The sequence below is a fragment of the Nyctereutes procyonoides genome, unplaced genomic scaffold (assembly GCF_905146905.1).
Source record: "Nyctereutes procyonoides isolate TBG_1078 unplaced genomic scaffold, NYPRO_anot_genome, whole genome shotgun sequence".
NCBI classification, from domain to species: domain Eukaryota; kingdom Metazoa; phylum Chordata; class Mammalia; order Carnivora; family Canidae; genus Nyctereutes; species Nyctereutes procyonoides.
The window spans coordinates 1009765-1023625 of record NW_026575025.1 but is presented as its reverse complement, the minus strand read 5'-3'; the positions used below and the strand labels follow the sequence as shown (position 1 = coordinate 1023625).

Below are 13861 nucleotides of genomic sequence, written 5' to 3'. Positions count from 1 at the left end.
GATTTGCCAGGAAGTAGCAAACCTGACTGACCTTCATTCAAGTTTCTTTCTTTCTCCTGAGGTTCTAGGGAATGACCTAGGGCCCCTCATCTTCAACCTCATTTTTTTTTTATTTTTTAATTTTTAATTTATTTATGACAGTCACAGAGAGAGAGAGAGGCAGAGACACAGGCAGAGGGAGAAGCAAGCTCCATGCACCGGGAGCCTGACGTGGGATTCGATCCCGGGTCTCCAGGATCGTGCCCTGGGCCAAAGACCGGCGCTAAACCACTGCGCCACCCAGGGATCCCTTCAACCTCATTTTAACATGAAGACATCAACTGAAAGTTTTTGCTTCTACTTATCCTGAAGGTAGCTCTCTGAAAAACAGGGAGATTGGCCTGTTTTGCTCGCTATTGTATTACCTTTTAAAGTTCTTTTCTGGGATCCCTGGGTGGCGCAGCGGTTTGGCGCCTGCCTTTGGCCCAGGGCGCGATCCTGGAGACCCGGGATCGAATCCCACATCGGGCTCCCGGTGCATGGAGCCTGCTTCTCCCTCTGCCTGTGTCTCTGCCTCTCTCTCTCTGTGACTATCATAAGTAAATAAAAATTTAAAAAAATAAAAAATAAAAATAAAGTTCTTTTCTTTTTAAAAAAGATTTTATTTATTTATTAATGAGAGACACACAAAGAGAGGCAGACATAGGCAGACAAAGAAGCAGGTTCCCTGCGGGTAGCCACAGGCGGGACCCTGGGATCATGACCTGAGCTGAAGGCAGATGCTCGATCGTTGAGCTACCCAGGCATCCCTAAAGTTATTTTCTTCATAGCATATATTGCTAACAGAATTTATCTGATTTCTAGTTTATATGCATATACCAACATGGTCAGTATAGTGGATACTTAGTATTTATGTCTGCCCACGATCCACTTCTCTTCTTTTACTAACTAATCCCTAGCTTTCTCTGGGGAACCATTCCTCCTTGACCCATACTCAAACTGACTTTATCATCTCCACAGGAGCAAAAAGCAGGTTGGACAGGTTTCTCATGCCAAGCCATATTATTCTATTCCTTCGGCTCACTATGTCAGAAATCAGCATGGCTCAAGCCAGGTAAATGAGTCTATTTCAGGACCAGGGACAGAGGCTCTCTCTTTCCCCTGGGGTTGTTAAATTCTTGGAAGGCACATACTCAGGGAACCTGCCTGAGAATAAACCCATCAAGGAGGAAAGCAGAATAGAGACAAAGGAAAGATTAAGCTCTGAAAGCATTGTTTCAGCCATGGCTGAAGCTAGGTAATTCTCAGCTTCTCAAATCAATAGGTTCCCCCCACTCCCTTTTCAAAGGTTTTATTTGACAGAGAGAGAGAGTGCAAGAGAGAGAGCATGAGCAGAGGGAGAGGAGGCTCCCCACTGAGCAGTGAGCCCGACTCAGGCCCGATCTCAGAACCCTGGGATCACGACCTGAGCTGAAAGCAAACGCTTAACCTGAGCCACCCAGGTGCCCCAATATATTTTCCTTTTAAGCCTAAGTCAGTTTGAGGTTTCTTTCACCTGCAGCTGAAAGAACTTGGACTAATACAACTAATTCTTCTCAAACTAATGATCAGAGTAAATCATACCCTTATATAAAACTTTAATGTTGCTTACTCTGGGGTCTTGATCATCTCTGAGAATGATCTCTTCCTCTGGCAGAGAGTGCATAAAAACCGAATTCCATTGACCTGCAGCATTACTACAGGGAAACAAAAATGGCCATCAGTCTACATAAAAATAACTAAAAGCTTATGCTGTTGATTTAAAAAAAAAATTAATTATTTATTTGTTTGAAAGAGAGGGAGGACAAGTGGAGAGGAGAGGCAGAGGGAAAAGCAGACTCCCTGTGAGCAGGGAGCCCAATGTGGGGCTCAATCCTAGGAGCCTGAGATCATAACCTGAGCTGAAGGCAGATGCTTAACTGACTGAGCCACCCAGGCACCCCTGCTGTTGATCTTTCAAGTCTTTAAATCAATCAATCAATCAATCAATCAAACTTATTTTCAGCAGTCTGCCTTTACAGAAGTATCTTAGTTTTAACAGGCATCCTTCTGAAATTAAAACACTAATCACAAATCTACAAATAATAGCTTACTTATAGTCTACATTTACTATATATTAGACACTATGCTAGATGTAGTTAAAGATATTACTCATGTAAGCCTTATGGTAACTCCGAAGGATGTTTTAACCCCATTTTGCAGATGGTGAAAGTGAGGCTTAGGGCATCTCACAGCTACTCAGTTTCACAACCAGACTCAAACTCTCATCTGATACCAGAGTCTTTGCTTTTTACCACTTTGCTTGAATGCTATCTATAAGGAGTACTCTCATATTTTCTGAGATGTGGCTCAAACTATTCCTATAGTTCTGTTCTAGAATACAGGATTAAGAGAGATCCCTAAGGTTTAATTATTAGTTAAGGCGTTACATTGTATTCCAGGGAATCCTACACAAATTATTTCAGGGGTATACCAATGTTTGATTCAAAATTATTTCTTTAATGTATTTTGTAACTACTAAAACATTTTATACTATTATCCTGTACACTAAAAATATTAGAGACCTAATATACATAATATTAGTTACTATCAACACGTTAAGTTGTGTTAAGGTTTGAAAAGCACTATACTTATACAATCAATTTCTCTTCTTATTAGAAAATTGAGAACCCAAAGGGGCTGCAATATCTTTTGGAAGTTGTGGCTGTCAGAAACATTCTGCTCAGAAGCAAAGAAAACTCCCAAATTACAAGTATTTTGGGTACATGCCATTTCTCTCAAGAAATATGGTATTTTCTTTATCTCATTCCAACCCTAAGTATCCTTCATTTTGTTCTAAAACCAAAAAGTAAGAAATAACACAAAATACAAAAGGAAGAGTTTCAGAAAATAGATAACAACAGGCGAACCCAGGGCTGAATCCTTTCAATGCAAACACTTGACTTTGGTTACATAAAAAGCTCTGCTGTTTTCTAAGTATCAAACTCCTTGGGGTGAGGCAGCATGACAGAAGTAAGTGATCCATACTGTTCATAGTTGATGTATTTCACAACGGTTTGGTTCTCAGCATCATGCCACATGGCCCAGATATCTGTAGAGGTGATGGCAAAGTCAATCAGTGTCTCCTACAGGGAAATGTGGGGAAAAAGAGGTTAAAATAAGAAAGATTAATAGCTTATAGTAACTTAAATTTTTATCAAGATGAGAAGTAAAAACATAAAAAAAAAGAGTACCATGGAATTTTGTTTGCATATATTGTTAAATATTCCATTTTAAGATTTCATCCCTTTATAACATAGTTGCGTCAGTCAGTACGTCTTTCCAGTATGTGCATGATATGCAAAGAATGATCCAACCTACCTGAGAAGTGAATAGGGAAGAAATGTGATCTAGACTATAGCGGTTGTTCTCAGTGCTCACCAGCTGGAAAATGCAGAACTGTTGAAACATAAGTTGATAATTTATTACTCGAAGTAATCAACATGCTACTTTCCTAAGAGTTATAAACATTCAGAAACCAGTATTTTTTAAAAATGTGGTAAAATACCCAAAACATTTACCATCCTAACCATTTTTAACATATAGTCCAGTAGTGTTAAATACATTCACGTTATTGTGCAACCTCTCTCCAGACCTCTTCTCATCTTGTAAAATTGAAACTATACTGATTAAACAACTGCACACTCCCCTCTCCCTCCAGCCCCCATCACCTACCATTCCACCTTCTGTCTCTATGAACTTGACTGCTCTAGGCACCTTAACAGTATTTTCTTTTTTGTGACTGGCTTACCTCACTTAGCATAACATCCTTAAGGTCTATCCATGTTGTAGCATGTGTCAGAATTTCTTTCCTTTTTAAGGTTGAATAACAGTCCATTTTATGTATAAACAATTTTTGTTTATTCCTTCATCTGTCAAGGAAGACTTGGGTTGTTTCTACCTTTTGGCTATTGTAAATAATGCTATAAATATGTCTTTGAGACTTTGCTTTGAATTCTTTGGGGTCTAAACCCACAAGTGGAATTTGCTGGATCAATTTTTTGAGGAACTGACACACTGTTTTCTACAGTAATGCTATGATCAATGCTATGATCAATTTTTTGCTATGATCAATTTTTTGAGGAACTGACACACTGTTTTCTACAGTGGCTGCAACATTTTGCATTCCCACCAGCAATGCACAAGGGTTTCAATTTCTCCATATCCTTGTCAACCCTGCTATTTTCTGGGTTTTTTTTGGATAGTAGCCATCCCAAGGGTGTAAGGTGGTATCTCATTATGGTCAGAAGCCTGTTTTTAAGTTTCTATTTTTACTAAAGTACCAGAGATAATTAATTAATTTGAGAGAGAGAGAGAGAGAGAGAGAGAGAGAGTGAGAAGGCGCATAGGGAGAGAATCTTCAAGCAGACTTCCCATTGAGTGCGGAGCCCAATGTGGGGCTCAATCTTATGACCCATGAGATCATGACCTGAGTCAAAACCAAGAGTTGGCTGCTCAACCAACTGAGGCATTCAAGTGCTCTATACTAGGGACAATTTAAAATATATATGAGGGCAGCCCAGGTAGCTCAGCGGTTTAGCGCCGCCTTCAGCCCAGGGTGTGATCCTGGAGTCCCGGGATCGAGTCCCATGTCGGGCTCCCTGCATGGAGCCTGCTTCTCCCTCTGCCTGTGTCTCAGCCTCTCTCTCTCTCTCTCTGTCTCTCATGAATGAATAAATAAAATTTAAAAAATAAAAAAATATATATATGTGAAATAGAAATCAATATTAGTTAACCCTTACAAAAACAAAACTCTAAATTCAAGTACAGTATTTAATTCTACTACCAAAACAGAAATTTTCAATTTCAAAAATGATATTTAATAGATATTTTGTTTTGAGATTTATTTGACAGAGAGAGAGAGCATGCACAAGTAGGCAGGGTAGCAGGCAGAGTGGCAGGCAGAGGGAGAGGGCAAAGCAGGCTCCCTGTTGAGCAAGGAGCGCAATGTGGGGCTTGATTCAAGGACCCTGTGCTCATGTCCCAAGCTTAAGCCAGACACTTAACCAAATGAGCCATCCAGGTGCTCCTAAAATAAAAATATTTTAAGTAATTTTTTTCTGGATGAAGAAAATTCACCATAAATTGATGAGTGACAATGGTTCTGTCTTTATAACACAAGCAACTGTCCATTAGAAAGTAGTAAAAGAAAAATATACAGTGAGAGTCCCTTTTGAGAAAAAAATAAGAATCCATAAAATATGAAAAACATATGCAGTGTTTATATTCACCCTAGCCTAAAGCTGTATTTTACAAGTTGCAGGTCTCAACTCCTTAGTGGGATATAAATCAGTAGGTCTCAGCCAGTATTCAAAAAAAAAAAAAAAGGGACACCTGGGTGGCTCAGTGGTTGAGTGTCTGCCTTCTGGCCCAGGGCATGATCCTGGAATATGGGTATCGAGTCCCACATCAGGCTCCCCGCATGGAGCCTGCTTCTCCCTCTGCGTAGGTCTCAGCCTCTCTCTCTTTCTCAGTCTCTCATGAATAAATAAATAAAATCTTTAGAAAGAAACAAATAAACAAAGTATCAGAGTTCATCAGTTCATTACTCCCAGTAAAGGTTAAGTATGTTTCATGAAAATTTTTGTTACATGTCCATCATCACAATGTATACTCAGTAGCAAAGCAAGATATTTCTTATTATAGATTCTAGCTGAATAACAAGTTGGAAAAATGCTGGACTAGTGTAGAGTTCTCAAACTGCCTGTGGTAAAGGATTAGTTTTTTGTTGTTGTTTTTAAATTTTCAACCTATTGCAGATTGATACTTTTATAAAATAGAGAAACCTTGAATGTGGATGTCTGTAGCAAAGTAAAACCACTATAAATGTCTAAAAGTTTTCTCTCACTTTCTGCAGTTATTTTACTGCAACCTGGTAACCAAGAATTTGTGGTCCAGGACCATTCCACAGATCACACACCATAGGTCTACAGAACTTTTTTTTTTTTTAAATTTTTATTTATTTATGATAGTCACACAGAATGAGAGAGAGAGAGGCAGAGACACAGGCAGAGGGAGAAGCAGGCTCCATGCACCGGGAGCCCGACGTGGGATTCGATCCCGGGTCTTCAGGATCGCACCCTGGGCCAAAGGCAGGCGCTAAACCACTGCGCCACCCAGGGATCCCTCTACAGAACTTCTGAGAGTTGTATTAGTGTCTTAGGTGGAATACAAGTGGCATGTCTATAATATCAATGAGAACAAGAAACTGGGAATGACCAAAGAAATACACTTACTAATGAATTAGAATCCAAAGAACCAAAAGAGAAACAAGAAACGAATGAAATTAATAGAAATGGATGTAAAATATTACAGATAAAAGAAAAACGTCAACTGCGCAGATTAGCAGGAAAAAACAGGCTGAGGAACAGTTTTTATAAAGGGGAAAAAGAAGGACTACAAGCTTATCTGATTTTAGGCTTCACTGATAGAAACATAATGCTCAAAACAAAGGAAATAATAGCTCTGTTCAGGAGTGCCTGGGTAGCTCAGGTCATCATCTCAGGGTCACCCTCCCCCCCCACCCCCTGCCTAGGGCTCTGTACTCAGCGGGGAAACTGTCCCTCTTCCTTCCCTCCCTTCTCTGCCGCTCATGTGTTCTCTCTCTCTTTCGCTCTCAAAGAAAGAAAATAAAAAGAAATAAAAAAAAAAAAAAAAGAAAGCTCTGCTCAATTTGACAGCACTCCTACATTCAATTTTGAATCTTTTAGCCTGCTTCTGAAAATGTAGGCCACAGACTGCTGAAACAGGGAGGAGGCTGAAATCCTTTTCTTTTTATTTTTTTTCTGAAGTATTCTCTATATCCAATATGAGGCTCAAACTCACGACCCCGAGATCAAAAGTCACATGCTATACCAACTGAGCCAGCCAGCCCCTTGACCCCTTTCAAGGCTGAAAATCTTTTCATAATAATACCACATTATTTGCCTTTTTCACTGTGTTGATATTTTTGCATTGATGATGCAAAAGCCCAAATACAGGGTAAAATTACTGGTGTTTTAACATGAATCAAGGCAATGGCACCAAACAGAATGCCCTTTCATGATAAAAACACTCAATAAACTAGGAGTAGAAAGAATTTCCTCAACACGATAGAGCAGCATTTATGAAAAATGCACAGCTAACATCATCCTCGATGGTGAAACACTGAAAGCTTTCTCCCCTAGATCAGCAACAAGACAAAGATGTAAGCTCTCCCTACTTCTGTTCAATATTGTACTGGAAGATCTATCCAGGGCATTTAAAGGGGGAAAAAAAAAGGCATTCAGTTGATTCAATTGGAAATAAAGTAATAAAATTTTATTTGCAGATGAGGTTATCTTGTATATGAGACATTCTGAGGGGGTGCCTGGGTGGCTCAGTCAGTTCAGTGTCTGCCTTTAGGTTGTGATCCCAGGGTCCTGGGATTGAACTCCCTGCTCATGCTCTCTGTCCCTCTCTCTGCTCATGTGTGCTCTCCCTCTCTCAAATCAATCAATTGATCAATCTTAAAAAAAAAAAAAAGACATTCTGAAGATTCTACTGTATCACTATTAGAACAGAAAAACTCAGCAAAGTTGCAAGATACACGATCAATATACCAATACCAACTGTTTTTCTATAAATTTGCATTGTGCAATGTAAAAATTGAAAAAAACAGTAATTTTATTTCAATAATTGCATTTATACTAGTATTAAAAGGAATAAAATACCTAAGAATAAATTGATCAAAAGAACTGCAAAACTTACACTCTGAAAACTACAAAACATCCATGTTTACGGACCAAAAGACTTAATAATACTAAGATGGCAATATTTTCCAGTATCATCTATAGAACCAACATAATCTCTATGAGAATCTGTCAAATAATAAGAAATATATATATATTTTATATATATAACAATAAATATAACTATATAACTATATAACTATATAACTATATAACTATATATATATATATATATATATATATATATATATATATATATAGTGTGAAACCTATATATATCTATATATATATAGGTTTCCCTGGCTCCTGACACTGAACTAAAACGCTTGTAATTTCCTGAGTGATAGAATGATAGGAACATCTTAAACAGAACTCCTAAATCCCTTGGAATTTCCTGGATGATAAAATACTTTTTTTTTTTTATTAAATAATGCCTCCAGGGGATCCCTGGGTGGCGCAGCGGTTTGGCGCCTGTCTTTGGCCCAGGGCGCGATCCTGGAGACCCGGGATCGAGTCCCACGTCGGGCTCCCGGTGCATGGAGCCTGCTTCTCCCTCTGCCTGTGTCTCTGCCTCTCTCTCTCTCTCTCTGTGACTATCATAAGTAAATAAATAAAAAAAAAAAAAAATTAAATAATGCCTCCATAAAAATCCCTAAAGTATGGTATGGGGAGAGCTTCCAGATTGATGAACACACCCATGTGCCAAGAAGGTGGCACACCACAACATGACAGGGACAGAGGCCTCTGAACTCAGGACACTTTTGGACCTCACCCTATATACTTCTTCATCTATTTGTTCATCTATATCCTTTATCACATGGTAAGTTGGCAAATGTAAGTTAGTATTTTCCTGAGTTCCATGGGCTACTCTAGGAAATTGAGACCAAAGACAGGTCATGGGATGAATCAAGAGCCCAAGGGAGTAAAGGGACACCTGGGTGGTTCAGTCAGCTGAACATCCAACTCTTGGTTTTGGCTCAGGTCATCTCAGGGTTGTGAGATAGAGCCCTGCATTGGGCTCTGCACTCAGCAGAGAGTCTACTTGGGATTTTTTCACTTGCTCCTTCTCTGCACCCCCCACCCCCCAGCCTCTCTCCCTTTCTCTCTCAAATCAATCAATCAATCAATCAATCTTAAAAAAAAAAAAAAGAACCCAAGACAGTAAAGAGTATCCACATTTGGCTTAGAGCATAGATGCATGAGTAAGGTATAGGGTTCCACACATATGGAAGGCCTGGTATAGGGTGAAAACTCAAGCAGGATGAGGAGGGGGTCCACACAAAGTAGCAGTCTGTACCAGTGATTAGAGCCCAAGCGGAAAGATGGGTGTCCACTGAATGGGGGTGGCAGAGTCTCAGCCCAAAGATAGTAAAGAAGGCATCCATATAGAGGGGCAACCTGTAGTTGGGCATCAGAGCCCAACAGGAGTGAAGGGGGCACCCAGATGGGCACCTCCAGCATAGTGAGCCTACCTCACTGGAATATTATTAGGATTAAATGGATAATATGTGTAAATGGATAATATGTGAGCCCAGAGTAAGCACAGTCCTAAATATTTGCTATTAATGTACATAAGGGGCCTGGCATCATGCCAAACTATCCAACAAATGGTTGTTTATTATATAATTATACCATTTTATTACACCCTAAATACCTCATCTACACACAACTTGTGTTTGGAAGATGAACAAAATTATTTCTAAAAATTAATTTCCGGGACACCTGTGTAGCTCAGCGGTTGAGCATCTGCCTTTGGCTCAGGGTGTGATCCCCATCCCGGGATCAAGTCCCACATCGGGCTCCCTGCGAGGAGCCTCCTTCTCCCTCTGTGTCTCTGCCTCTCTCTCTCTGTATCTCTCATGAATAAATAAATAAAATCTTAAAAAAAAATTTAATTTCCCTCCAACCACCCAATAACACCTATGTCCCTTTCATAAATCCATTTTTCCACCCAGATGTCCAAATTGGCTCTTTCTTGTTTGGCTTTAACTTTTCCTTTCAAATTCCTTTAAACTCTCTATTCCCTTTCATCTTGACTTCTTCAAGATCTTTTAATTCACGTTAGCACAAAACCCCTCTTCTCCACAGAAACAACACTTGAAGTACCTACACTGGTGTGAAGAGTTAAATAGATCCAATAACTCTATAGCTATTTCCTCACATCAGTACATATAGCATAGCTTGACAGATGTCTTAGTTGTTTCATACCTGTCCTTGTTTTGGCGCATGCATGTATACCCCTACATAGAGTCCCATGGAAGGGGAATAAGCAAGTCGTAATTTATGTCCAGTTCCAGCAGCAAGCCGAAGATCTTTAAAGGTAGGAACATACTCCAGCATGTCGGCTGCCATCAGGCACATTTGGTCCTGCCCAAGATGAGTCAACAAGTAGTGTCAAAGAATATCCAAGCTAGAAAAACAAATTCCTCTTTTTTTTCTTTCTTTTTTTTTTTTTTTTAACAAACTCCTCTTTTAAAGGATGCACCCATGACATCTACCACTCCTCCTCTTTTATCTGTTGAGGGACACTACAGGTTTTTTTAAAGGCTGAGATGAAAATCTCTTCAGTCTGATAAAATCATTAACTGTTTTATGAATCTTAAAAACTATTTTATCGACTTCCATTTAAAAATGACATTTGTTCCTTTTTAAAAGTTTTGTTCCTCTTAAGTGAAGAGTATTTTCTACTATTTTAATCCTGTAGGATTCATAATTTAAAAAATATATATAAAAGAGGAGAAATGTGTGAAAAATAAAGCTAAATGGAACTGAGTCTAGAAATGGCTCATGATTTCCAAACAAAGTGATCTTAATAATCTTTGAGAGAAACAGCAAGATTGACCTCAATTTTCTTATAATTCACACTCCTATTTTAACTTCCAGTAACTATAAATGTAGTATTTACCTTATAAGACCACATTCGTAGTTTATGATCCTGGCACAGAGCAAAGATGAAGGCATCGTGCTCGACACAATGGACAGCAAGAGCGAAGGGACGATCTGAAGGACTCTGATCACCTCTAAAAACATAAGACCTGATTTTAGGGTTTTAGTATTATAAATATTGGACTAGAATTTTTAATTAAAAAGATAAAATACAGTTTTAAATGTACACTCTTAGTCAACAGAAAAAGCCAGGCACCTGCGTACTGCTGTAAGACTATTTTCTATTTGACTTAAAATAAATCACTATGATACTTTTAAAAAGGTTCTACATAAGACAGGAATAGACTTCTAATCATCAAAAACTTTCTAATATTACATAAAATTGGATTTGGTAAGTCAGGGCAGAGCTCTGAACAGAATATTGTGAGGATATATACAGAAAATCACTTTTTGCTATCAAGTTATCCAAAGTGTGGCTCTCCTAAGATAGAATGTGATGTTTTACAGACTCCTCTCCTTTCCAGTATGATGCTTCTCTGCCTTAAGTAAGACTGGAATTACTAATAGGTGCTGACCAGTGCAAACATTAAATTCTTGGGCCCTTTGATTTACCTACCAGCCACCACTTACCTGATGGCTGTTGGCATCCAGCCTATAAGCAGTCGTTGCATTACCGAACTCTGTTTCAGTTCCACAACTGACACCATCCCTACAAGATTGAAAATAGACCAATGATATCCAAGGAACCTCTTGACCAGACGCAGAGAAACCCAACAACAAGAAGGATGCAACCACGAATCAGGTCCTTACAAAAGATGACAAGCTTCTATGTTTCTATACTAAAAAAGTTTTAAGATGCAGCCTATCCACATACATCCCACTTAAAATACTCTGAATCATTACTGGATCAATAAAAATAGCACTGACCTATTCCTAGGGCAAATTTGTGCCCTTTATAAACAGTAACTCTACTGCTCAGAACAATCATTCTTTCCAAAAGAATCACTGGTTTCCTTTCATGTGCCAGGCACAGTTCTAGGTACTGAAGATGCAGTAGTAAACAAAACATAAAAAACCATCTATCCTCATAGAACTTACATTCCACTGGGAGGAAGGCAGAAGCTGAGACAGTAAACAAATTAAGCAGAATGGTAATAGGTGAAAACAGAGAATACTGGGGTGGGGGATGCATGTGTATGTATGTGCAGTTTGGAAAGGGTGGTCAAGGAAAGGCTCACACTGAGGAATCACTGATTAAAGACTTAGAGGAGTTGAGGGAATGAGGCAACTAGCTAGTAGCTGGAGAAAGACTATCTCAGGCAAAAGCCCTGATGGAGGAGTGTTCCCGGTATGTTCAAGGAACTGCAAGAAGGCATGAGGCTGGTGCATAGAAGGTGAAGGGAAAGAGAAGCTGAGGTTAGAGAGGCACCAGGGGGTCACTGTAAAGCGATACAAGGACTTTGGTTTTATTCAGAATTAATGAAGAACAAACCCTTATTCAAGGGCTTTGAGCAATGAAGTGACAGGACTCTACTAAGGTTTTAAATGTGTGGGTCTGTCCCAAAAGTCTCTGTAGAGAGGTAAGTACGGATCTGAGGGATACTTAGGAAGCTAATGCAATAACCCAGGCAAGAGATAGCGGTGACTTGGAGCAGGTTATCAGCAGCAAACTTCCTTGTGTCAATTAATTTAATTATAGAACCTCAACCTGAAGATAGATAACTAGTCAATTCGTCTCTACTACAGGCCTCAGAATAGGTTATCTTACAGTCATCTGTCTTCCCACACTCCAAAGGTTTACAATTCCTCACCCACTGTATAAAATCTTTCCTTCTCAGAAAACAAAAAACAAAAACCCAGTAAAAGCATTAGATTCCTTAGGTAAGCAACACTGAATGATCATTCAAAGGGTGTAGAGAGGCGATTCCTGCTTTGGATGATGGATATGGACTTCTAAGGTGTTTTAATGCCAATATTCCTTCTTTAAAATTAAGTCCAAGTTCAGTTCCCATTCTTTTTTTTTTTTTTCAGTTCCCATTCTTACCAGGTATGTCATAAGGAGGCAGTTTAAGAACAAAGATTCCCCCAGAAGCAGATGGTAGAGCAAACAGAGCCTCCCCATCATTGCTAAGCCAGGCTGCCGAGGTGGTAGAGTTAGGGGAGAGTCCAGGTACTGCGGGAATCAGCTGAGAGTTGCAAGGATCCCTGAAGTCAACTTTTCCAATGTCAGTAAATATGGACTGCATCTGACTTTCAATTACCAACTCCTGTGGAATAATGAAAAAGAAAAATCCATTAACTCAGAATACGCTGAATTTTCCTCAGTTCCTTTCAACTGCTATAATTTTTTTTTTAAGATTTTATTTATTTATTTGAGAGAGTGAGCATGCACACCTGCATGAGCAGGGAGAGGGGCAGACAGAGAGGGAGGATGTGGCCATGTCTTGCTCAGCAAGGAGCCTGAAACGGGTGGATCCCAGGACTCCGGGATCATGACCTGAGATGAAGTCAGATGCTTAACTAACAGAGCCACCCATGTGCCCCTACAAGTCTTTTAAGTAAGAAATAATTGAGCCTAAAAGGAAAGGTATTTCTTTCTTTTTTTTTTTTTTAATGATTTCTTCAACTTAAAAATGTATCTGATCATTTTAAATAGTAACTATCAAAGTATGCTTGGTGAGGGCTAACAAAGCCAATTTTCCTTCAATTTCCAAAGGATATTGCTCCAGCATTAAATTTCTTACAGCCAGAAAACTAATTTGGGATACAAAGGATATTACACTTAACCAACTTACACTTCTATACATCCGGGAAGGGTGTGGTAAAAGTAATCTGTGCACTGTTTGATTGGTTAATATCAAGATTATCACATGATTCTGAGTCTCAGAGATGTGAACCCCTCCAGGTAAGAGGCTGCAATTTTGGAATTTGAGGCGAGCTGTATTATTCAACAGATTTATATCCAGTGACTCTTCCACCAGCTCCAATGTATCTCCAGAGGTCTTCCTATTAAAAAAGAGACATTTGTTTACAAAGTTTATGCTTTTCTTTCTGAGTGTTGCTTTGAAATATATGGGAGTAGTTTCCAAGTGAACTTTCCTAATTTGAAAGCTCTGGGTAAATAAATTCAGATCAACTTTTACAATCCGAACCATCACAATACATTGACTTACAAAACATAGAATATAAAATTCAAATCTTATTACGAT

At 39.0% G+C, this 13861-nt stretch overlaps 1 protein-coding gene across 1 annotated transcript in view; it reads right to left on the bottom strand.

The window, feature by feature from the left end:
* NUP160 (nucleoporin 160) overlaps nucleotides 1-13861 on the bottom strand; it is a 49272-nt gene that overhangs the window by 29685 nt on the left and 5726 nt on the right. Inside the window, exons 3-10 of the mRNA XM_055314929.1 lie at nucleotides 13448-13658; nucleotides 12697-12919; nucleotides 11283-11361; nucleotides 10672-10786; nucleotides 9975-10133; nucleotides 3379-3456; nucleotides 3046-3143; nucleotides 1631-1715 (exon numbers count right to left, since the gene is read on the bottom strand). Coding sequence (XP_055170904.1) covers nucleotides 1631-1715; nucleotides 3046-3143; nucleotides 3379-3456; nucleotides 9975-10133; nucleotides 10672-10786; nucleotides 11283-11361; nucleotides 12697-12919; nucleotides 13448-13658 — 1048 coding nt within the window. The remainder of the gene's footprint in view (nucleotides 1-1630; nucleotides 1716-3045; nucleotides 3144-3378; nucleotides 3457-9974; nucleotides 10134-10671; nucleotides 10787-11282; nucleotides 11362-12696; nucleotides 12920-13447; nucleotides 13659-13861) is intronic.